This window comes from Phyllobates terribilis, unplaced genomic scaffold, assembly GCF_046119375.1.
Source record: "Phyllobates terribilis strain yellow unplaced genomic scaffold, ASM4611937v1 Scaffold_116__1_contigs__length_5312468, whole genome shotgun sequence".
Lineage (NCBI taxonomy): Eukaryota > Metazoa > Chordata > Amphibia > Anura > Dendrobatidae > Phyllobates > Phyllobates terribilis.
In genome coordinates, this window is record NW_027362876.1 from 223,958 (window position 1) to 250,660 (window position 26,703).

The following is a 26,703-nucleotide window of genomic DNA, read 5'->3' on the forward strand; positions in this document are numbered from 1 at the left end:
GTGCTCCCACTAGACAGAAGTGCAGGCACGACTGACTATGTCCCTGCTGGAGTGGGGAGGGAGGGGTGGAACACCCAGTGCTGTAGGGGCAGATAGGGGTTGGTTCCTGAGCGTGGATAGGAGCTCATTGATTGCTGGTCACCTGGGCTCATGGTCAGAGGGAGGTATAAAAGGTGGGCACCATCTTAGAACAGTGTTCAGTCTGTGAGGAGAGGAGAGCTGACAGGGAGCAGCAGCTCAGGCTGAGTGCTGCTCCAGAGGCAGGCCTAGAGAAGAGGCCGGAGCCTGAGAGGAGAAGGAGAAGTGGGCCTGGAGAAGAGGCCAAGGGAAGGAGGAGAAGACAGAACAGGAAAGAAGGAGAAGAGAGAGAGAAACAGAAGGGCTCAGGAACAAGAAGGTGGAAGGGACCCTAAGAACCCACGAGAATCCAGGGTGAAGGGTCAGGCAGATTAAGGGTACCGGATCCCAAGTTCGTGGAGGAGAAACTACCCTCAGCCAAAGACCGGTCGTCGTGATCATTTATTGGTGCGACACCTCATCAAACCTGCTAGGAAGGCACCATATAGGACAGCGGAGGACGGGGCCCACGTTTACCCGCACAAGTCCGCGGCAGCTGGACAAAAGTGGGTCACTGGTGAGGCAGGCCAGAGAAAGGATTAAAGGGGGTCCTGTGCCATGCTCCTAAACTGCCTGGGAGTTGACCGAGCCCCTCACCTGGTGGACGCAGCACGGCTCGGGCAGTCATTCCCTGCAGAAGTGACTTGGATATTAACCGTGAGTAAAGACCCTGGACTGCAGTACGTTGTCTGTGTGCTTTTTCGCTCCTCCGGCACTACCGGTACTGGGACTCTCACCACCATCACTCCCACCATCCACTACACTGCCCTGGGGCCGCACTCTTCCCGTGGGGAGTCACACTACCCCAGCTGCACACCTCATCAGCCCCAGCGGTCTGCATGCAGCGGCGGTTCCTAATAACCGCAATCCACGGGTGGCGTAGTCGGACATTATCTAAAGTACAGTAACAGACTGCCATTGGTCTGACCACCCTGAGCCGCGGGACCGGGCCGCCACTACTACTCCCAGCGTCTCCCTATTGCCCGGTTCAGCGTGCCCCATGGCCCAGGGGGCGAGTCATTGCGGCGACCAAAAAAACATAATTTTGGAGTTTAGAATTTTTTTTCTCGTTCCGCCGTTTACCGATCAAATTAATTCTTTTTTTAGATTGATAGATCAGGCGATTCTGAATGCGACTATACCAAATATGTGTTGTTGTTTTTTATTGTTTTATATTTAATGGGGCGAAAGGGGGTGATTTCAACTTTTATATATTTTTTATTTTTTTAATATTTTTAAAAACATTTTTTTTTATTTTTTGCATGCTTCAATAGTCCATGGGAGACTAGAAGCAGCACTTGCCTGATCGGCTCTGCTTCATACAGGCGATGAGCAGATCATCTGTATGTAGCAGAAATGCTCACTGGCTATGAGTGCTGACCACTGGGCGGCACTCATAGTAATCTTGACATGACAACCACAGGGGTCTGCTGCAGACCACAGGTTGTCATGCCAACCCATTGGTGACCCACGATCATGTGACAGCGTCACTGATGGGCGGGGCTAATGCCCCACTTCTGGCGCGAAGATGTTAAATGCCGCTGTCAGAGATTGACAGCGGCATTTAACTGGTTAACAGCCGCGGGTGACATGTTGCGGGCACATTTCAGCTGTATAGATCAGCTGACATGTGCCCGGTTCAGTTCAGGCTCAGCGCCTGAGCCCTTGCTGAACCGGGGGTACCGACATGGTGCATATTAGTTCGTACCACGTTGGCAAGGGGTTAAATCATTAGAACCCATATTGATGAAGGAGAAGGAGGAAGAGGCAATACATTAGAAGACCTGGAAGCTTACTCAATGACTTCTGACTCACCCAGTCCTCCTTTTTCAAATTTAAGATCTAAGAGCAAAAATATCCCACCTGTTGCACAATATCACTACATAGATACAGTACAGACCAAAAGTTTGGACACACCTTCTGATTTAAAGATTTTTCTATATTTTCATGACTATGAAAATTGTATTCACACTGAAGGCATCAAAACTATGAATTAACACATGTGGAATTATATACTTAACAAAAATGTGTGAAACAACTGAAAATATGTCTTATATTCTAGGTTCTTCAAAGTAGCCACCTTTTGCTTTGATGACTGCTTTGCACACTCTTGGCATTCTCTTGGCATTCTCTTGATGAGCTTCAAGAGGTAGTCACCGGAAATGGTTTTCACTTCACAAGTGTGCCCTGTCAGGTTTAATAAGTGGGATTTCTTGCCTTATAAATGGGGTTGGGACCATCAGTTGTGTTGTGCAGAAGTCTGGTGGATACACAACTGATAGTCCTACTGAATAGACTGTTAGAATTTGTATTATGGCAAGAAAAAAGCAGCTAAGTAAAGAAAAACGAGTGGCCATCATTACTTTAAGAAATGAAGGTCAGTCAGTCCGAAAAATTGGGAGAACTTTGAAAGTGTCCCCAAGTGCAGTTGCAAAATCCATCAAGCATTACCAAGAAACTGGCTCACATGAGGATCGCCCCAGGAACGGAAGACCAAGAATCACCTCTGCTTCTGAGGATAAGTTTATCCGAGTCACCAGCCTCAGAAATTGCAGGTTAACAGCAGCTCAGATTAGAGACCAGGTCAATGCCACACAGAGTTCTAGCAGCAGACACATCTCTTCAACAACTGTTAAGAGGAGACTTTGTGTAGCAGGCCTTCATAGTAAAATAGCTGCTAGGAAACCACTTCTAAGGACAGGCAACAAGCAGAAGAGACTTGTTTGGGCTAAATAACACAAGGAATGGACATTAGATCAGTGGAAATCTGTGCTTTGGTCTGATGAGTCCAAATTTGAGATCTTTGGTTCCAACCACCGTGTCTTTGTGCGACGCAGAAAAGGTGAACGGATGGACTCTACATGCCTGGTTCCCACCGTGAAGCATGGAGGAGATGGTGTGGGGGTGCTTTGCTGGTGACACTTTTGGGGATTTATTCAAAATTGAAGGCATACTGAACCAGCATGGCTACCACAGCATCTTGCAGCGGCATGCTATTCCATCCGGTTTACGTTTAGTTGGACCATCATTTATTTTTCAACAGGACAATGACCCCAAACACACCTCCAGGCTGTGTAAGGGCTATTTGACCAAGAAGGAGAGTGATGGGGTGCTACGCCAGATGACCTGGCCTCCACAGTCACCAGACCTGAACCCAATCGAGATGGTTTGGGGTGAGCTGGACTGCAGAGTGAAGGTAAAAGGGCCAACAAGTGCTAAGCCTCTCTGGGAACTCCTTCAAGATTGTTGGAAGACCATTTCCGGTGACTACCTCTTGAAGCTCATCAAGAGAATGCCAAGAGTGTGCAAAGCAGTCATCAAAGCAAAAGGTGGCTGCTTTGAAGAACCTAGAATATAAGACATATTTTCAGTTGTTTCACATTTTTTTGTTAAGTATATAATTCCACATGTGTTAATTCATAGTCTTGATGCCTTCAGTGTGAATGTACAATTTTCATAGTCATGAAAATACAGAAAAATCTTTAAATGAGAAGGTGTGTCCAAACTTTTGGTCTGTACTGTATATGATAGATAATAGATAGATAAATGATAAATAGATAACAGATAGATGATAGATAATAGATAGATAATAGATAGATATATGGATAGATGATAGATAAATGGATAGATGATACGAGGGTCAGTCAATAAGTAATGCCTCCTATTTTTTTTCTCCTTAAATAAGGTAGTTATGTTAAATATTCAAATTTGGCACAATTCCTCAAACCTTCTTCTCCAATCCACAGCAATTGCAATTGCACAAACAGGTGGCAGGACTGTATCTGTTTGCAAAATAGCTGACATCGATGTTCGTATTAGACAACGTTCTGTGATTGAATTCTTGCATGCAGAAGGTGAAACGCCCATTCGAATTCATGAGAGACTGAAAAATGTGTCCGGTGATGCAGCAGTGGATGTCAGTACTGTTAGACGATGGGTTCGTCGCTGTAACACAGCTGAAGGGCCATCACCGTTGGCTGACAAAATGCGGAGTGGCAGGCCAATAACCGCAGTGACTCCAAGCAACATTCAGCGAGTCGATGACATCATTCGTGGTGACCGCCGGGTGACGGCAGATGAATTGTGTGGCATTATCTGCCTCAGTAACGGCAGTGTGATGACAATTATTGGACAACTGGGATACAGAAAAGTTTGTGCACGGTGGGTCCCAAGAATTCTTTTTACCATGCTGTAATACATGCCCTTGTTAAACGGTGGAAAAAGACTGTGGAAATGGATGGAGATTATATTGAAAAGTGATACATTATTCGTTAATGTTGTGGTTTTCAACCTATGTAATTGCATTTGAATTTCTTGGCAATTAAAAGGAGAGAAAAAATAGGCATTACTTACTGACTGACCCTCGTAGATAGAAAATAGATAGACGATAGATAATAGATATATAATATATAGATGATAGATAATAAATATATGATAAATACATAGTTGATAGAGAGATAATAGATCGATGATAGGTAATAGATAGATGACAAATAGATAGATGATAGGTAATGGATGATAAATAGATAGATGATAAGTAATAGATGATAAATAAATATAGATAATAGCTGATAGGTAATAGATGATAAATAGATAGATGATAGATAGATAATAGAGAAATGATAAATAGATGATAGATTATAGATAGATATATGGATAGATATATGATAGATAATAGATGATAAATAGATGATAGATAAATAATAGATAGATAATTGATAGATGATAGATAATAGATAAATGATTAATATATAGATAATAGATAGATGATAGATGGATGATAGATAGATAATAGATGATAGATAGATAATAGATAATAAATAGATAATAGATAGATAATAGATAGATGATAGATAGATAATAGATACATAATGGATAGATGATAGATAATAGATAGATAGATAATAGATACATAATGGATAGATGATAGATAATAGATAGATAGATAATAGATACATAATGGATAGATGATAGATAATAGATAGATAGATAATAGATACATAATGGATAGATGATAGATAATAGATAGATAATAGATTGATGATAGATAGATAATAGATAAGGGACTCTGGTCATGGACTGGTGACACCTAAGATGTCTGACAGCAGCTCGCTGGTGACATCATTATCTCCGTCAGCCATTAAAGACATCAGAACTCGAGGATCATCTTGTTTCCCACTGAGAACAATCTGTAATTATCTGCAAACTGGGGGGACACAGAACCCACCCATAATCCAGCACAGCAGAGTCCTGCACCCACTGAGGCCCCTGATCATGTGACCCCTGACTCCTCCCCTCCTGTGACCTCATCACAGGTCCTGTGCGCACAGAACAGCCATATATGTGGTGGCGACTCTGCAGGTGGAGGTATGTGGAGATTCCCCATTACTCTCTATCGGGATATTCCTCTCCCTTCTATATCGCCTCTATACTCCGCAGCGCTGTACACACATTATTATCACCGTTGAGCTTGAGGAAGCGAGAGGAGAAGGAGGAGGATATGGCTGATGGACACTCCGGGACTCTGGACAGCAGAGAGGTGACGTCTGGGCCAGAGAGGTAGATCTGGGTGTCATCAGCGTACAGATGGTGCTGGAAGCCATGGGATTTATGAGCTGTCACAGGCCAAGGGTATAGATGAAGAAGAGTAGGGTTCCTAGGACAGAGCCTCTCCAACAGAGAGGGTGGGCTGAGGAGGTAGTGTGGGAGTGGGAGACGCTGAATGTGCAGCTGGAAAGGTATGAGTCTTTCTAGGATGGGGCGAGGTCTTTTGACACCAAAGGAAGAGAGGATCTGTAGTAGGAAGCAGTGGTCAACTGTGTCGAAGGCAGAGGACAGACTAGAAGGAGGAGTATGGAGAATTGTCTGTTAGCTTTGGCTGTAAGTCATTAGCAATTTTGGTCAGGGCAGTTTCAGTGGAATGATGGGGGCTGAAGCCGGATTGTAGGTTGTCGAAGAGCAAGTTAGATGAGAGATGGGAAGAAAGTTTAGTGTGTACATGTTGCTGAAGGAGTTTGGAAGCGAATGGTAGCAGCGATATGGGGCGATAGTTTGACATAGCGGGCGGGTCGAGGGATGGTTTTTTGAGGGCAGGCATGATTGTGGCATGTTTGAAAGCAGAAAGGAAGGTACCAGAATATTGATAGGTAGAAGAGGTGGGTTAGGGCCGGGATAAGTGGGGTAGTGAGGTTGGGGAGGAGGTGGGATGGGGTCGAGTGCACAAGTGGTGAGGTGTGATTTGTAGAGGAGGCGAGTAAGCTGTCCTTCAATGATGTTGGAGAGGGAGGTAATAGGAAAAGGGAATTGGTCTGGTACACGAAGGGGTTGTGGTGGTGGGAAAATAAAGACTTGCCTTAATTGGTAGATCTTTATTTTGAAGTGTGTGGCAAAGTCCTCAGCATGATGTGGCCATCTCATAATTATTCCTGTCTGTCCTCAGGCTAAAGCTCATTATAACTTTGAACATCACAATGTGCCCTGGACTAACAGCAGAGAGGAGTATCATAGAAGAGGATTCCCCTTTCAGTGTTCTGTACACAATCTACAAGTCTGTGTAACAAATACTACAATCAGCATTACTCACCTTCCCCTGCTCCAGCGCCGGCTCTCTGCTGCTGCTCGGGTCTTCTTTATAGGCTGCAGTGGTGATGTCATGTCTTTAGCGTGTGTGACAACTGCAGCCAGTCACTGAGCTCAACGAGTCATACTGAATAAATAGTCATCAGTTCTGAGATCAGTGGTTGACTGCAGCGGTCTAATGCGCTACAGGTATGATGTCACCAGGGCTGAAAATTTAGTATCTAACAATTTTTTCATGTCGCCATTTTCTGAGACCTGTAACTATTTTCATTCTTCCATCGATGGCCCGGTTTCAATGATTATTTCTTGTTTTCTTCGCTTTTGCTGATACAATTTTGGAGGAAATATGACATTTTAATAGCTTTTTATTACATTTTTATGTGGAATTGAAGTGATCAAAAAACATTATTCCTAGTGTTTCAATTTATACCACATGGGAAAAAATATTTCAAAATGTTATTAATTCAGGCAGTTACGTGCATGGCAATACCGAATAATGTTTTCAATGTATTACATTTTGCTATTTACTTTGGGGGGAGGGGAATGATATAAACATTTATTGTTTGTGTGTTTTTTTAATATTTTGTCTTTTTCATATATATATTTTTCATTACTCTCCTTAGTTGTCCTGCTCATTTGTCCCCACTTCCACATAGTGCTATAACCATCTATAGTGCCCTATAAAGTAATAGCCCCCCTCTCATTGCCGTATACAGTAATGATCCTCATCTTTGTTACCCCCATAGTTTTAGTGCCCCACAGCCCACACCACTAATATGGTTCTTCTCCTCTTTTTATGTAATCTACAGGATATGGCTGTAATCATTTATTTATTGTAACTCCTGAGCGTGCACTGCACCCTGCTAGTTGCCACCATGCCAGTATTTCTTTTTGTATTACCATAAAAAAAACAGTGCACCCCTAATACACATTAACATAACTGAGAGATTTAAACTTGCTTATAACATATCATAATCACAATGGAGACAAGCTTCAGATTATTGCCCAACTATTTTCACTTTTTGGCTTTGTCAGGGGTGAGATGTGGAGTCCACGTTCTATGGATTGAAGGATGATTCCTGAACATTGCACCCATAGCTTATAGCATTTGAGAATAAAAAATAGTTTTCTTGATCACTTTGAAACATACACTGTGTGCGCAATTATTAGGCCAGTGAATATTTTGACCATATGATCATTTTTATGCAAATTTTACAAATGCAAGCTATATAAACATTTCTTATTGGATGAAGTACTGTATTTTTCGGACTATAAGACGCACCTTTTTTCCTCCAAAATTTTGGAGATAAGTCGGAGGTGCGTCTTAAAGTCCGATATACATAAATACTGTAGCTGTGAGGGAAGCGACAGTGAGAGTGGCGAAGTAGTGGGGCACAGGAGGCAGCAGCCGCCTGCTGCAGCCTACACTGTGGCCGCTACTAAAGAAAATGAATATTCACTGCTCCCCACGCCCAGTGAATATCCCATGGGTGTGGTGAATATTAATGGACTTTGATAGCGGGCATGTTGACAACCGAGCACAGCAGGAGCCGTGCTACGGCTACAGCGTGCGCGCTATTGGGGAGAATGAAGGTCACTGCTCCCCACGCACGCAGTCCCAGCGTGGGGAGCAGTGACTATTCCGGCACAGAGCGGAACACAGCGCTGGAGGAGAGAGGAGGTGAGTATGATTGTTTATTTTTTCTGTGCAGCGTGATGGAGATCAGGGGGTGCCAAGCATACCAGGATGTGGGGGCCATACATACAGGGATGAAGGGGGCCATGCATGCAAGGATAAAGGGGGCCATGCATACAGGGATGAGGCATAAGGGGGGCCATGCATACAGGGATGAGGCATGAGCGGGGCCATACATACAGAGATGAAGAGGTCCATACATACAGGGATGAAGGGGGCCATACACACAGGGATGACGAGTGCCATACATACCAGGAAGAGGAATGAAGGTACCGTACATATGAAGAAGAGGGATGAAGGTGCCATACATAGTAACATAGTTTGTAAAGCCGAATAAAGACTTGCGTCCATCAAGTTCGACCTGTTAGTTCTGTAATTGCTAAAGTTGATCCAGAGGAGGGCAAAAACCCCAAATGATTTGGCCAATCTTCATCTGAGGAAAAATTCCCTCCCGACTCTGAAACCAGCAGTCAGAATAAATCCCTGTATCAACCTACTATTTTATTTTATTTTTAAGTATATGCTGAAATCTGCCTGGTATCTAGAAATGCATCCAGTCCCCGCTTGAACTGGTGTAGTGAATCTGACATTACCGTCTCCTCACTCAGTGAATTCCATATTCTCACTGCTCTTACCGTAAAGAACCCCTTCCTATGCTGGTGCTGAAACCTTTTCTCTTCCAGTCTTAGTGAGTGCCCTCTTGTTACCGTAATATCCCTCCTTTTGAACAAATCCCGGGCAAGATCTCTATACTGTCCCCTAACATATTTGTACACATTTATTATGTCCCCCCTCAACCTTCTCTTTTCCAGGCTGAATAGTCCTAGTTTTGCCAACCTCTCTGGGTATTGCAGTCCCTCCATTCCCTTTATTAATTTTGTTGCCCTCCTTTGTACCTTTTCAAGCTCATTTATATCCTTTCTATATATTGGGGCCCATAACTGAGCACAGTATTCCAAGTGTGGTCTGACCAGTGCTTTGTACAGTGGAAGAACAATGTTCTCCTCCTTTGCAGCTATACCTCTTCTGATACATCCCATTACCCTGTTTGCCCTTACAGCAGCCGCCTGACTTTGGGCACTCCAATTTAGTTTGCTATCAATCAAGATGCCCAAGTCCTTCTCCATCTCTGAATTCCCCAATGATTTCCCATTCAGTGAGTACTGGTGACTTCCATTTTTCCTTCCCATATGTATGACCTTACATTTCTCCTCGTTAAACCTCATTTGCCATTTAATGCTCCACCTACCCAGCTTATCCAAATCCCTCTGTAGGTCTGCACTGTCCTCTTTTGTATTAATTGTTTTACATAACTTTGTGTCATCTGCAAATATTGATATTTTACTATTTATCCCGTTGACTATGTCGTTAATAAAGATATTAAATAACATTGGGCCTAGTACAGACCCCTGTGGTACCCCACTAGTGACGCTTACCCAGTCTGAGTATATTCCATTTATAACCACCCTCTGCCTTCTATCCTTTAGCCAGTTAGCTACCCACTTGCAGACATTTTCCCCCAGCCCCATCATTCTCATTTTGTATACCAACCTATTATGTGGCACGCTATCGAACGCTTTTGAGAAGTCGAGATACACGACATCCACTGGTTCCCCCTGATCTACTCGAGAGCTAACCTCCTCGTAGAAGTCAATCAGGTTTGTTTGGCAGGAGCGATTCCTCATGAATCCATGTTGGTTCGGGGTTAATAGATTATTAGCATCAAGATGCTCCGTAATTGCCTCATTAATGAAGCCTTCAAAAATTTTGCCCACAACGGACGTCAGACTCACCGGCCGATAGTTTCCGGCGTCACTTTTCGCTCCCTTTTTGAATATTGGCACTACATTCGCCTGTCGCCAATCAAGTGGCACAGACCCAGTCTCAACAGAGTCCTTAAATATAAGATATAACGGTCTGTCTATCACATTACTTAGTTCCCTTAGTACCCGTGGGTGTATGCCATCAGGTCCTGGTGATTTGTTTATTTTAATGTTACTGAGGCGTTTCTGTACCCCAGCTTGGGTTAGATTTGTCATACTTAGTGGAGGATTAAGTTTGTCACTTCTCATTTCGCCTGTTAGTTCTTTTTCCTTTGTGAAAGTTGACGAAAAAAATTTATTTAATAGATTAGCTTTATCCTCATCTTTCTCTATGATTTTGCCTTCATCACTTTTTATCGGTCCAATATTATCCGATTTAATCCTTTTACTATTTATATACGTAAAGAACAGTTTGGGATTTGATCTACTTTCCCTAGCAATACGTCTCTCTGTTTCCTCCTTCGCTATTTTTATTTGTTTTTTGCAGGTTCTCGTTTTTTCCTTGTAACACATTAGTGCCTCCTTACTGTTTTCCTGTTTTAATCTCTTGAATGCCTCTTTTTTGCTATTTAACGCCCCTTTTACGTTCTTGTTCAACCATATTGGTTTCCTCTTATTTCTGGCCCTTTTATTCCCATACGGTATATATCTCTCGCACTGAGTATTCAGAATTCTTTTGAAGGTTTCCCATTTACTATTCGTATTCCTTTGATTAAGAACTTTGTCCCAGTCAATAAGTTGAAGGTTTTCTTTCAGCTGATCAAACTTCGCCCTCCTAAAGTTTAATGTTTTTGTTGTTCCTTTATTGACAACCCTACTGAAGGGCATTTTGAAATTGATAATATTATGATCGCTATTACCTAGGTGCCCCCCTATCTGTACCTCAGTTATTCTATCAGGCCTATTAGTCAATATTAAGTCCAACACGGCCTTCCCTCTCGTTGGTTCCTGCACTAGTTGGGAGAGATAATTATCCTTAGTATTTGTCAAGAACCTTTTTCCTTTCTGAGATCTACAGGTTTCTGTTTCCCAGTCAATATCCGGATAGTTGAAATCCCCCATTACAATCACCTCATTATGTTTTGCTACTTTGTCTATTTGTCCTAATAGCAGTTTCTCATTCTCCTCTGTTATATTGGGTGGCTTATAGCAGACCCCCAGTAATATTTTATTATTATTTTTTGCCCCCTCTATCTCTACCCACATGGACTCGACCCACTCTTCTCCCTCTCCAATATCTTCCCTTAGTCTGGGCTTTAGACGTGACTTTACATATAAGCAGACTCCTCCGCCCTTCCCCTGTTTCCGGTCCCTTCTAAATAAACTATAATCTGTTAAATTTACCGCCCAGTCGTAGCTATCGTCTAGCCAAGTCTCTGTTATACCTACGATGTCATACCTCTCCTCCGATATAAGCGCCCGCAGCTCATCCGCCTTATTGGTCAGGCTTCTTGCGTTGGTCAGCATGCAAGATAAAACTTTGGGGTTATTTAGCATCCTATTCTTCTCTAACGATCTAACTGTACTATCCCCACCCCCCTCTCCACCCTCATTATATTCACTTCTCCCCTTCCCCCTTGCTTGCCTCACATCCCACCTATTTCCTTGGTTTCCCCCCCCCGTCTCTAGTTTAAAAACTCCTCCAACCTATTAGCCATCTTCTTCCCCAGCACCGCTGCACCCTCCCCATTGAGGTGCAGCCCGTCCCTACGGTAGAGCCTGTAGCCGACAGCGAAGTCGGCCCAGTTCTCCATGAACCCAAACCCTTCTGCCTTGCACCAACTCTTTAGCCACTTATTCACCTCCCTAACCTCCCGTTGGCGCTCCTGTGTGGCTCGCGGGATTGGTAGTATTTCTGAGAAAACTACCTTGGAGGTCCTTGCCCTAAGCTTCCTACCTAGATCCCTGAAATCATTTTTAAGGACCCTCCATCTACCACTCACTTTGTCATTGGTGCCAATGTGGACCATGACCGCTGGGTCTTCGCCAGCCCCACCCAGTAACCTGTCAACCCGATCCGCGATGTGCCGGACTCGAGCGCCAGGGAGGCAGCACACCGTTCGGCGATCCCGGTCTTTGTGACAGATTGCCCTGTCTGTCCCCCTAATAATAGAGTCACCCACTACCAGGACCTGTCTAGCCTGCCCTACACTTCCCCCCTCCCCCTCATTACTGGAGCATACACTCCCCCGGCGGTCAGAGGATCTGTCGTGCTCCAATAATGCCGGTTCTGAACCAGCCTTCCTATACTTCTTCCCTCTATCCCTCCTAACTGTTATCCAGCTCCCTGCCTGTTCAGCCTGCGCTTCCCCACTAAGCTCCACCCCCAGTGTTGACCCATTGAGTGTCTGCTCGGTGAGCAGCAAACTCCGTTCCATGTTGTCGATGCTCCTCAGTACCGCTATCTGAGCACTTAGATCCAGGATTTGGGCTTCCAAGTGCACGATATGCTCACATCTCTCGCAGCAGTATGGATCCCTGAGCGGTAGCTCAGGGAATGCATACATTGCGCAAGATGTACACTGCACGGCTCCGGCCAACATGGACGTCATTCTAAATATGGGGATACAGTCAGTATATATGTACAAGTACAAAACACAATTATTTATATATAGGTGTATGGACGGGGATCAATTAGGGATGTGCAAGTGTATCGATTAGATATCGGCGCGGGATCAGTTAAGTATGGACGGGGGATCAATTAAGTATCAATTAAGTATGGACGGGGGATCAGCTGAGTGGGTCAGGTGGATTAATTAAGTATGGACGGTGTGTCAATTAACTATGGACTGGGATCAATAAGTATGAACTGGGGAAATAATTAATTGTGGACTAGGGAATCAATCAATTAATTATGGACAGGGGGTTTAATTAAATAGGATGGGGGGTAAAGCAAATAAATAGGTATGGACGGTGGGTCAATTAACTAAGGACTGGGGATCAATAAGTATCAATAATATCAATAAATATGGACTGGGGAAATAATTAATTGTGGTCTGGGGAATCAATCAATTAATTATGGACAGGGGTTAATTAAATATGGTGGGGGATAAGGCAAATAGATAGGGACTGGGGATGAGTAAAAGTGGACAAGGGGAATCTATTAAATAGGACAAGGGGGATCAATCAATTATGGGCTGGGGGGGTCAATCATTTAAATGTGGTCAGGGGGATCACTTTAATATGGACGGGGGGTGGTCGGGGATCAATTAAATGAGGACGGGGGGTCAATTTAATGTGGTCAGAGGGATCAGTTAAATATGGACGGGGTGTTCAGGGGAATCAATTTAAATATGGACGGGGGGGTAATCAATTAAATATGGACTAGGGAATACAATACAATTACAATACAGATACAAATACAATACAGTACAGTACACACTTGGGTTCAGTAGGGCCGCTTATCGCGGCCTCCTGCCCCTCACTCACCTCCTCTAGGGACGCTGCACGCTATCACAGCGCGCTTTTCCCTCCGGTCGCCTCTTACCGGTCCTCCTGATCACCTCCTGGTCACCACCACCTGGCACCCTCCGCTGGCCGGCACTGCACGCTGCCACAGCGCTCTCTTGCGCTCGTCCCTCCGGTCGCCTCCTACTGGTCCTCCCGGTCCGCTCGGTCACCTCCGCCTGGCTCTCCTCCCTTCCCAGGAGCTCTCTCCACACACAGCACAACTCTTGCAGCACACGGCAGGCTCCGCCTCCACCACTTCCTGTCAGGCCTCCTCCTGTCATGCCAGGATGGGTGTGAGGGGGGCCATACATACCAGAATGAAGGGTGCCATACATACCAGGAAGAGGGAAGAGGGGGCCATGCATATCAGGATGGGGATGAGGGCCACATATAACAGGGAAAAGGGGTCATATATACCAGGATGGGGCATATTAACAGAATTAGGGGACAATACCCCTATAACAGTGTCAGCAGTAGACCCCCTCCCCCTTAACAGGGCATCATGACCACATTTTTGGCTTAAATTTTTTTTTCTATTTTCCTCCTCTAAAACCTAGGTGCATCTGATGGTCCGGTGCGTCTTATAGTCTGAAAAATAAAGTAGATCGGGTGATGTGTATTTGTGTAATGAGGGGTGTGTGGCCTATGGATATTGACACCCTTTATCAGGGGGGGGGAATTATTGGACAGCTTCTTGTTGTAACATACCTGGCGGCGTCCTTGCATAGTGGTCCATCTCCCACTGTGCAGGAGCGCGCACTTGATCTCCTGTCCAGAATGTCTCTCTGGCTTCCCTCCATGCTGTCTTGTTTGTGTCTGTGTCTGTTTCTGCTGCTTAAGGGCGGCGCCCGATCACTTCCTGCCTTTTGTACCTGCTGTGGGTCACACCCCTTGTGCGTCCTCAGCCTATCGCTGTCTGTCTCTTGGTATATAGCTCAGCAGCTCCCTTCTATCCCTGCCTGAGCATATGTGTTTCTTTCAGTGTGTGCTTGCACTCTGAAGGTGCCAGGTCCCGTCTTTGTTTCCCTGTCCGCCTTTCCTGGAGGCTTATTTCCAGGCCTGTCTGAACTTAGTCCTGTATGTCTCCTGCTTTGCGGTATTAGTTCCCGTGTCTGAACTAAGTCCTGTATGTCTCCTGCTTTTTGTATCAGTTCCCGTGTCTGAACTGAGTCCTGTATGTCTCCTGCTTTGCGGTATCAGCTCCCGTGTCTGAACTGAGTCCTTTCTGTGTTCTCTTGTCTGTCCTGTCTGAACACGCTCCTAGCCTGTTCCTCCTGCCTTCTAGGGGCCGATTACCTAGACCCGTTCCTGTATCTTGTCTGACCTGTCTGTACTCGCTCCTAGCCTGTTCCTCTCGCCTTCTAGTGGCCGTTTTCCTAGACCCGCTCCTGTGTCTGGTCTGTCCTGTCTGAACACGCTCCTTGCCTGTTCGTTCCGCCTTCTAGTGGCCGATTTCCTAGACCCGCTCCTGTGTCTGGTCTGTCCTGTCTGAACACGCTCCTTGCCTGTTCGTCCCGCCTCTCTGGGGGCCGTATTCCCAGACCCGCTCCTGTATCCCGCTGCAGTGTCGGTCTCCTCCATACACTCAGTTCCAGTCTGAACTCTCTCCTATCCTTTACCTGTTTTGCTTCTATGTCCGTTCCCTTCCTTTTTCTGCAGAGTCTGAACTCGTACCTAACTCCTGCCTGTTGTCTCTGTACTCCCGTTTGTGAGTTTGTGGTCCACTCGCTACTTCACTGCAAGTACCCTGTGGGTGTCTGGCTCTGCCTTTCCCTTCCTGTCTGTTCCGTGTGAACAGAGCCCTGTCCTCCCTGCTCAGCCTTGTCTGCACTCTAGCCGTGCTTGCCTGTACCCCTTTGCCTGTATTGTTCCTGTGTCCCGGTGTGTACTGGGTCCTATCCCGCCTGTGTTCCTACCTGCTAGTGCCTTCCTGTCTGCACTCTAGCTGTGCTTGCCTTTACCCCCCTGCCTGCATACCCGCCTGCCTGCATATCAGTCGTGCCTGCCTATACCCACCAGTCTGTGTGCCAGCCTACCAGCCTGTTCCTGTATTCCCCTGTGTGGGTCAACAGCCGTGTCCGGGGTCTGTCCTGGAGTAGCACCTGGTCCCTCTGCTCGGTTCCTCCTTGGTGCACTGGCGTCGTATGCCGTCGTGCGACCCTGGTCGGATCGGGTGAATACTTAGTCACGCCCCTCCAGGCATTCACTCTCCGGCACGGTCCAGTGGAATCACTACCAATCACATGCACACGCCGCTCTAGCCCGGGCGTGTGCATAACAGCATGCACAGGCCATGGTTCCCGTTGAGCCCCACGGCCTTCGCTCTCTGAGAAGTTTTTTCCAGCGAATACATGCAGTGAAATAAATAAATATATTTTTTTTCCTTTTAGCTGAGTTCCAGGCGAATTGCGCACTCGTCCAGATGGATCTATCAGCTCTCGTTCCTGCGGATCCGCCACGTTACTATGGGGATCCAAAACAGTGTCGTGCATTTGTGGAGCAATGCATGCTACACTTTAAGGCCTACCCTCTTTATTTTCCTTCCGATTGGGCTAAAGTGGCCTTTATTATGTCTTACCTGGCGGGGGATGCCTTGGAATGGATCAACCCCCTATATGAGACACAGGATCCGATCCTCCGGGACCTAATGGCCTTCCTGGTGGCCTTTCTAATGGTCTTCGATGATCCTAACCCGGAGGCTCCTGCTGAAGCTTCACTTCCCAATATCCCGGAGCAGCCCCAATGGGTAATGTGTGTGGGTAGCGTAATAGTTCTCCAGCCCAATGAGACTACTGCCCACCCAGAATCCTCACAGGGTGACTACGCTTTCCGGAATACTTCTCCCAACCTCAAGAGGCAGTCCAGACGTGCTCGACTTAGAGGCAAGCAGTCACGCCTGGGTCTGTCCTCCCTGAGACCTCCTGAACCCTTCGGGGTGCTACCTGGTAACGAAAGGACAGAGACTCTCCTATACTCTGTACCTGATACCTCGCTCGCTTCGTCCAGTGAGTCCAACCTGGTGTACTCCGAAGCAGAGGTTACTCCCGAGTCTCTACACCCCTCCGACCAGGCGGAGGACCTCCAGTTGTGTTTAGAACCCTTCGGGGTGCCACCTGGTGGTGAATGGACTGAGACTTTCCTATTTCCTGTACCTGATACCTCGCCTGCTTCCTCCAGTGAGTCCAACCTAGTGTACTCTGGAGCAGAGGTTACTCCCGAGTCTCTACACCCCTCCGACCAGGCGGAGGACCTCCAGTTGTGTTTAGAACCCTTCGGGGTGCCACCTGGTGGTGAATGGACAGAGACTTTCCTATTTCCTGTACCTGATACCTCGCCTGCTTCCTCCAGTGAGTCCGACCTAGTGTTCTCCGAAGCAGAAGTTACTCCCGAGTCTCTACACCCCTCCGACCAGGCGGAGGACCTCCAGTTGTGTTTAGAACCCTTCGGGGTGCCACCTGGTGGTGAATGGACAGAGACTTTCCTATTTCCTGTACCTGATACTTCGCCTGCTTCCTCCAGTGAGTCCGACCTAGTGTTCTCCGAAGCAGAAGTTACTCCCGAGTCTCTACACCCCTCCGACCAGGCGGAGGACCTCCAGTTGTGTTTAGAACCCTTCGGGGTGCCACCTGGTGGTGAATGGACAGAGACTTTCCTATTTCTTGTACCTGATAACCCGTCTTTTTCTTCCTGTGAGCTTGACAAGATGTACCTCGAAGCAGAGATTACCCTCAAGTCTCTGTCCCCCTCCAACCCAGTGAACGACTGGTCCTCGAATTCCCTGCGGAAGATTCTGGCAGGCCTGAAGAAGAGGGGGCGTAAGGGGGGAGGTACTGTAACATACCTGGCGGCGTCCTTGCATAGTGGTCCATCTCCCACTGTGCAGGAGCGCGCACTTGATCTCCTGTCCAGAATGTCTCTCTGGCTTCCCTCCATGCTGTCTTGTTTGTGTCTGTGTCTGTTTCTGCTGCTTAAGGGCGGCGCCCGATCACTTCCTGCCTTTTGTACCTGCTGTGGGTCACACCCCTTGTGCGTCCTCAGCCTATCGCTGTCTGTCTCTTGGTATATAGCTCAGCAGCTCCCTTCTATCCCTGCCTGAGCATATGTGTTTCTTTCAGTGTGTGCTTGCACTCTGAAGGTGCCAGGTCCCGTCTTTGTTTCCCTGTCCGCCTTTCCTGGAGGCTTATTTCCAGGCCTGTCTGAACTTAGTCCTGTATGTCTCCTGCTTTGCGGTATTAGTTCCCGTGTCTGAACTAAGTCCTGTATGTCTCCTGCTTTTTGTATCAGTTCCCGTGTCTGAACTGAGTCCTGTATGTCTCCTGCTTTGCGGTATCAGCTCCCGTGTCTGAACTGAGTCCTTTCTGTGTTCTCTTGTCTGTCCTGTCTGAACACGCTCCTAGCCTGTTCCTCCTGCCTTCTAGGGGCCGATTACCTAGACCCGTTCCTGTATCTTGTCTGACCTGTCTGTACTCGCTCCTAGCCTGTTCCTCTCGCCTTCTAGTGGCCGTTTTCCTAGACCCGCTCCTGTGTCTGGTCTGTCCTGTCTGAACACGCTCCTTGCCTGTTCGTTCCGCCTTCTAGTGGCCGATTTCCTAGACCCGCTCCTGTGTCTGGTCTGTCCTGTCTGAACACGCTCCTTGCCTGTTCGTCCCGCCTCTCTGGGGGCCGTATTCCCAGACCCGCTCCTGTATCCCGCTGCAGTGTCGGTCTCCTCCATACACTCAGTTCCAGTCTGAACTCTCTCCTATCCTTTACCTGTTTTGCTTCTATGTCCGTTCCCTTCCTTTTTCTGCAGAGTCTGAACTCGTACCTAACTCCTGCCTGTTGTCTCTGTACTCCCGTTTGTGAGTTTGTGGTCCACTCGCTACTTCACTGCAAGTACCCTGTGGGTGTCTGGCTCTGCCTTTCCCTTCCTGTCTGTTCCGTGTGAACAGAGCCCTGTCCTCCCTGCTCAGCCTTGTCTGCACTCTAGCCGTGCTTGCCTGTACCCCTTTGCCTGTATTGTTCCTGTGTCCCGGTGTGTACTGGGTCCTATCCCGCCTGTGTTCCTACCTGCTAGTGCCTTCCTGTCTGCACTCTAGCTGTGCTTGCCTTTACCCCCCTGCCTGCATACCCGCCTGCCTGCATATCAGTCGTGCCTGCCTATACCCACCAGTCTGTGTGCCAGCCTACCAGCCTGTTCCTGTATTCCCCTGTGTGGGTCAACAGCCGTGTCCGGGGTCTGTCCTGGAGTAGCACCTGGTCCCTCTGCTCGGTTCCTCCTTGGTGCACTGGCGTCGTATGCCGTCGTGCGACCCTGGTCGGATCGGGTGAATACTTAGTCACGCCCCTCCAGGCATTCACTCTCCGGCACGGTCCAGTGGAATCACTACCAATCACACGCACACGCCGCTTAGCCCGGGCGTGTGCATAACACTTGTCCTCAGACAAAATGGGCCAAAAAGAGTTTTAACTGACTCTAAAAAGTCAAAAATGGTTAAAAGTCTTACAGAGGGATGCAACACTCCTTAAATTGCTCAGATATTGGGGAGTGACCACAGAAACTTCAAAAGTCTACAGGGTTGCAAAAAATATATACAGAATAACATTAACTGCAAAAGATTTCAGAAGACTCAAATGTGAAGCGACCAGGAAGATATTATCCTCCAGTGCTGTCGTATTCCAGAATCGCAGCCTCCCTGGAGGCCCAGAAGAACTAGGTGTTCAGTGCTCAGAGACAAGGCCGAGGCTGAATATCAATCACCACCAACAAGACACAAGTGCAAACATCAAGACTTAACCAAAAGAAAGCTGAAAAAAGATTTTTTTTAAAGGTTTTATGGACTGATGAGAGTGACTCTCAACGGAGCAGATGGATGGGCCCATGGCTGGATCATTAATGGGCACAGACCTAGACTTCAACTCAGACGCCAGCGAGATGGAGTTGGGCAATGCTATGGGCTGGTATTATTACAGATGAGCTAGTTGGACTTTTTTTAATTGAATATGGACTCAAAATCAAATCCCAAACCTACTGCAAGTTTTTAGATGACGCTTTCTTTAAACAGAGGTACAGAAAAAATCTGCATCTTTAAAAAAAAAAAACAGCAGGATTGTTCTGCGGGAGAATGCTCAATGGCAGCATCAAAGTCTTCACTGCTCAGTACCCGGAAAGGCCTTAAAGATGAAAGAGTAATGACATGACCTTTTCCTCACTGGACCTAAACCTTCCGGAGAACTTTTGAGCTTTTCTTAAACTCGATATTTAAGGTGAAGGAGAACAGTCCCCTCTTTGATAAGTGTCGGGGGGCTGTGCCTGGTGCTGCCCACAAAGATGATCGTCAACAGATTAAGAAACTAATGGACTCCATGGATGGATGGCTTATCACTGGTGTTGAGAAGAATGGTGGCTATATTGGTCACTGATAAATTTTTGTTAAATGTCAGAAATGTATTTTTGGACATTGAGTTGTTTGGGTCTTATTCTCAATATACCAGATGAAAATAAACAGTTAAGATGGAAAATTTAAATTTTTCATATAGTTGCATAATAACTCTGGAAACAGAGATATTCTCCTTAGACAGCACCTCACTTTTACTTTCTTAAATATTCAGGTTTATTACTCTGTGGATTGACCGACAGCACTGGAGATGTTAACTAATAAAAATAATCATCAAAAATACAAATTATCTAATAATCGTGCACACAGTGTAGAGTAGGCGGTGGAGATAGAAGACGTCTTCTTTCTAGAACTTATCATGGAGTGGTGAGATGTATACAAATAAACCATTAACATATTTTATTGGCTGTACAAAGACTGTTGAATTCTTTATATTGTTATATTACTGAATTATTTTATAACTTCCATAATCCCAACTGATAGCACATAGGTATCTCTGTGTGATCTGAAGATGTATGTAGAGCTCTACCACATTATTGCTTTATACTGGCATCACAATGCTATTCATGTTTTTTATTACACAGAATTTTATATATTTTACACCAACTCATCTTCAATCCACTCAGATTCCCACAATATGAGATAGTAATAATTTATCTATATAATTTTCCTAGAGAAGAATGGATAGAGACAGAAAGAAGATGGTAGAGAGGATATTACACCTCACCCTAGAGATCCTCTTCCGGCTTACTGGAGAGGTGAGAGATTCTGATGGCGTCACATTACATCATTCTTATCTATGGGAATAACAGATGGACAGAATTGGAGAGGAAATGTCTGGAGGGAGATTTATTAATGTGTCTCTCCATAACCAGGATTACATAGTAGTGAAGACCTCTAGTGTGCGCTGTCAGGACCCAATCACGGGGCCTCTACCTCACCCCCTGATACATAAGGACATCAATGACCAGAAGATCCTAGAACTCACCTACAAGATGATTGAGCTGCTGACTGGAGAGGTGACACTGCTGGGAATGCTGGGACATTATACAGTAACGCTATGAAGGGATCGGGGGGATGACGGTATCATTGTATGTGTCAGGTTCCTATAAGGTGTCAGGACGTCACAATCTATTTCTCCATGGAGGAGTGGGAGTATTTAGAAGGACACAAAGATCTGTACAAGGACATCATGATGGAGGTTACCCAGCCCCTCACATCACCAGGTAATAGACAGGAATAAATAAAATTATTCGGAAGAAAAAGACTCAGGATATATAACCATGCACACCCAATGTTGGAAAAGTGAAAAAAAATCTTTATTACATGATTACATTTAGACAACAAAAGAAAAAATTTTTTTAAAAGCATTTAAAACAGACAAAAACATGTGCAATCTTCATATGGGGGAATTCATGATAATATGCATAAAAATAGCAATAAACCCCACTATGTTATGTGCCACAGGTATATTTTACATCACTTATATAACATTCGATTAATGTAGACCTACTAAGCAACCCTGGTATAAATAGCACAGCACAACCAGTCAAAATATGTGTTTATGACAAAGCAAACCCCCCTAAATAATATAAGTGAATCAAGGAATGAGTAGGAGAGATGGTCTATTGGCAATGGGGGCCAGATAGAGGTATTGGCCAGATTGTGTCACCAAAGTCGTATATGACGTGGCACAGTTGATCCACATATAAATAACAAGCCAGGCATTCCTGAGTGGTCAAGTCAAGAAAATAAGTAAATAAAAAATATATGGAAGAATAATTACCTGCTGGCACCAGAGACCCTACGCGTTACGCTGCTCAGACGCAGCTTCGTCAGGGGTATGTTGTCTAAGAGCACATGTGTGTGTTATATAGTTGATCCCAAATGGTGTGACTAGTTTCAGGTGAGTGTTTGTCTCCCTATGGTGTGTAGACAGGCCTGTTCTCATCAGAATGTGTTCCACCCAGTCCACGTGGAACGCAAACGGAAATGGGTTAAACGTCATATCCGGTCCAAAGCAGAGGGCGCCAAATACAGCCCTGAAGCTATTATTGTCAAAGGTGCGTCCTACCCGTACCATACGGTGGAACGGGGGTGGAAGTAAAGTAAACGTCATATCCAGTCAGAAGGGTAAACACGCAGAGCAATGAACTATGCACGTAGTCATAATAAAGAAGAGGCTTGCGTTCCACGATGGAACGCAAAAACCCCAGGAGCAGCGCGTCCGCTGCAGAGAATAATAGTGATCACACAAGAAAGTGCTAGCATTAAAAAAAAAAAAAAAAGAAAGAAAGAATTGCAGTCCAAACCAGGAATACTAAGAAGTCAGTATATGATCTGAGGACAATCACCAAACATGCATAGATACAAAGATGCATCACATAACAGAATACAGACCTGGACATATAAGACTCACTAACCAGACAGACATAAAACAACAAAAAAAATCCCATTTAAAATAAAACTCTCTCCTTTCCCTCTTTCCTTTTTTCTCTTCCTTTCTTTCTCCTTTCCCTTTCCCTTCTTTTCCTTCCCCTTTCCATCCTCCCCTCTCCTTCCTTTATTAAGATAAAAGACAAGACATATAAATGCATATGAGACTGTGTGCAAGTATGTGAAAAGATGCACACAGTTAAACAATCACAAATACAAGAAATAAGCAATAAACTAATGGAACTGCACAAGTTGGCCACATGGGAGGGAAAAAAAAAAAGGTGAATCAAAACCCCAATAGTGGGCAAGATTCCACATATAAGAACACCATGGGAGTCTGGAAAAGTCAGAACTGGAAAATACTCATTCGTGCCCCTCATAGCCACTACATCAAACATTAGGGTCCAATAAGAAACCAACCCCGGGGAACTGGGTAGAATTTAAAAAATATTGATATTAAAGCTGCTGGAATGGAATTTAAAGGAGGTGCACATGCACCCCCAAAATAAACAGAGTACTGCTTATAAGGACACCATGGAAATTTAAGCCAAGTAACCAGTAAATGAGAGATCCTCATTTATGCCCTTTGGGGCCACTGTGTCAAGTGTAAAGATCCACCTGGATTCTGTCCTCAAAAGGTCCCTAGTATGATCTGAATTGCGAGGGTTAGGCTTCATTTTTTGGAGGCCTGTAACTCGCAATTTATTAGTGCTGCTGGAATGGAATTGAAGAAAGTGCAGGGCCACCGTGGAGATGGTCCTGCCCTTTCTCAAATCCTGTTCAGCAAGATGGATATTCGAAGCGTGTTGCTGTACCCGCCTCCGAAGTTCCTGCGATGTTTGACCAACATAGACCTTGGGACAGGGACAGGTCAAAGCATAAATAACATTAGTGGACCTGCAGTTAATGTAGTCCCTCAAAGGAAATTGACGATTGTCAGTCGGGTTAGTAAAGATTTTTTCAGATGAAAAAAATGGACATGCAGAACAATTGCCGCAGGGAAAAGAGCCTTTGAGCCTATTACCACCAGAGGTATTGTACAACGGACGTAAGTAATGGTTATGAACGAGTTTGTCCCTTAAATTTGGGGCTCGTCTAGCCGTCAGCAAAGGTTTGTTTGATAATATACTGGATAGACGGTGATCCGTCTTCAGTATATTCCAATGTTTGCGGAATAGACCACCTACTTCATTCCATTGATTGTTAAACCTAGTAATAAATCTGATCTGTGTGTCTTCCATGTCAGCTCGTGGTTGCAACAGAACCTCCCGTGGTTTGGCGATGATCCTCTGATGTGCTTTAGAGATTGTGGATTTCGGATAGCCCCGTTCACGAAAGCGTGTAGTTAGGTTACTGGCCTCAGTTTTGAAGTCATCCTGTGTTGTACAATTCCTCTTGGCCCTTGAAAACTGTCCCACTGGTATACTGTCTCTCAAATTTCTGGGATGAAAGCTTTGGTAATGTAGAAGACTGTTTGTAGCAGTCGATTTTCTGTATAATTTAGTAACAAGTGATCCGCCCACTATCCTGATTTCCAAATCCAGAAAATAGACTACGGAAGAAGATATACAATGGGTAAGATGGATGTTAAAGTCATTGACATTAAGTCTATCAACAAAATCAATTGCCTCCGCCTCCGTGCCCGTCCAAATAATTAAAATATCATCAATGAAGCGGAACCACTTGAAAACCCCATAATTGTATTCCCGTAAGGGATAGACGTGTGTATCCTCCCACCAACCCAGGAATAGATTGGCGAAGGCGGGCGCACACCGTGCGCCCATGGCGGTCCCAGAGGCCTGCCGATAAAACACATGATCGAATACAAAATAGTTGTGCGTGAGGATAAATTTCAAAAGATCCACAATAAAGGAGTCATGCAGACGATTACCTCCACTCGTGTTATTCAGAAAGTGCAGGACCGCTGCTATGCCATCCTGGTGAGCTATATTGGAATACAGCGATTCAACATCAACAGTAATGAGCAGGAACTGGTCAGGTAAACTTAGGGAGTTGAGAGACTGTATTAGATGGGAAGAGTCTCTGAGATAAGAAGGAAGGCTGGTGGCAAGTGGCTGCAAGAAAAAATCTACATAAAAGCATGCATTTATGTAGATTTTTTCTTGCAGCCACTTGCCACCAGCCTTCCTTCTGGTGGCAGCCTTCCTTCTTATCTCAGAGACTCTTCCCATCTAATACAGTCTCTCAACTCCCTAAGTTTACCTGACCAGTTCCTGCTCATTACTGTTGATGTTGAATCGCTGTATTCCAATATAGCTCACCAGGACGGCATAGCAGCGGTCCTGCACTTTCTGAATAACACGAGTGGAGGTAATCGTCTGCATGACTCCTTTATTGTGGATCTTTTGAAATTTATCCTCACGCACAACTATTTTGTATTCGATCATGTGTTTTATCGGCAGGCCTCTGGGACCGCCATGGGCGCACGGTGTGCGCCCGCCTTCGCCAATCTATTCCTGGGTTGGTGGGAGGATACACACGTCTATCCCTTACGGGAATACAATTATGGGGTTTTCAAGTGGTTCCGCTTCATTGATGATATTTTAATTATTTGGACGGGCACGGAGGCGGAGGCAATTGATTTTGTTGATAGACTTAATGTTAATGACTTTAACATCCATCTTACCCATTGTATATCTTCTTCCGTAGTCTATTTTCTGGATTTGGAAATCAGGATAGTGGGCGGATCACTTGTTACTAAATTATACAGAAAATCGACTGCTACAAACAGTCTTCTACATTACCAAAGCTTTCATCCCAGAAATTTGAGAGACAGTATACCAGTGGGACAGTTTTCAAGGGCCAAGAGGAATTGTACAACACAGGATGACTTCAAAACTGAGGCCAGTAACCTAACTACACGCTTTCGTGAACGGGGCTATCCGAAATCCATAATCTCTAAAGCACATCAGAGGATCATCGCCAAACCACGGGAGGTTCTGTTGCAACCACGAGCTGACATGGAAGACACACAGATCAGATTTATTACTAGGTTTAACAATCAATGGAATGAAGTAGGTGGTCTATTCCGCAAACATTGGAATATACTGAAGACGGATCACCGTCTATCCAGTATATTATCAAACAAACCTTTGCTGACGGCTAGACGAGCCCCAAATTTAAGGGACAAACTCGTTCATAACCATTACTTACGTCCGTTGTACAATACCTCTGGTGGTAATAGGCTCAAAGGCTCTTTTCCCTGCGGCAATTGTTCTGCATGTCCATTTTTTTCATCTGAAAAAATCTTTACTAACCCGACTGACAATCGTCAATTTCCTTTGAGGGACTACATTAACTGCAGGTCCAATAATGTTATTTATGCTTTGACCTGTCCCTGTCCCAAGGTCTATGTTGGTCAAACATCGCAGGAACTTCGGAGGCGGGTACAGCAACACGCTTCGAATATCCATCTTACTGAACAGGATTTGAGAAAGGGCAGGACCATCTCCACGGTGGCCCTGCACTTTCTTCAATTCCATTCCAGCAGCACTAATAAATTGCGAGTTACAGGCCTCCAAAAAATGAAGCCTAACCCTCGCAATTCAGATCATACTAGGGACCTTTTGAGGACAGAATCCAGGTGGATCTTTACACTTGACACAGTGGCCCCAAAGGGCATAAATGAGGATCTCTCATTTACTGGTTACTTGGCTTAAATTTCCATGGTGTCCTTATAAGCAGTACTCTGTTTATTTTGGGGGTGCATGTGCACCTCCTTTAAATTCCATTCCAGCGGCTTTAATATCAATATTTTTTAAATTCTACCCAGTTCCCCGGGGTTGGTTTCTTATTGGACCCTAATGTTTGATGTAGTGGCTATGAGGGGCACGAATGAGTATTTTCCAGTTCTGACTTTTCCAGACTCCCATGGTGTTCTTATATGTGGAATCTTGCCCACTATTGGGGTTTTGATTCACCTTTTTTTTTTTCCCTCCCATGGGGCCAACTTGTGCAGTTCCATTAGTTTATTGCTTATTTCTTGTATTTGTGATTGTTTAACTGTGTGCATCTTTTCACATACTTGCACACAGTCTCATATGCATTTATATGTCTTGTCTTTTATCTTAATAAAGGAAGGAGAGGGGAGGATGGAAAGGGGAAGGAAAAGAAGGGAAAGGGAAAGGAGAAAGAAAGGAAGAGAAAAAAGGAAAGAGGGAAAGGAGAGAGTTTTATTTTAAATGGGATTTTTTTTGTTGTTTTA

The 26,703-nt window shown here is 45.3% G+C and overlaps 2 protein-coding genes across 2 annotated transcripts in view; both read left to right on the forward strand.

The window, feature by feature from the left end:
* Nucleotides 1-26,703, forward strand: part of LOC141201463 (uncharacterized) — a 458,636-nt gene that overhangs the window by 3,202 nt on the left and 428,731 nt on the right. The gene's annotated exons all lie outside the window — the stretch shown is intronic.
* Nucleotides 5,363-26,703, forward strand: part of LOC141201469 (uncharacterized) — a 31,794-nt gene continuing 10,453 nt past the window's right edge. The window contains exons 1-4 of the mRNA XM_073663462.1: nucleotides 5,363-5,484; nucleotides 20,717-20,800; nucleotides 20,918-21,061; nucleotides 21,145-21,268. Coding sequence (XP_073519563.1) covers nucleotides 20,723-20,800; nucleotides 20,918-21,061; nucleotides 21,145-21,268 — 346 coding nt within the window. The 5' untranslated portion in view covers nucleotides 5,363-5,484; nucleotides 20,717-20,722. The remainder of the gene's footprint in view (nucleotides 5,485-20,716; nucleotides 20,801-20,917; nucleotides 21,062-21,144; nucleotides 21,269-26,703) is intronic.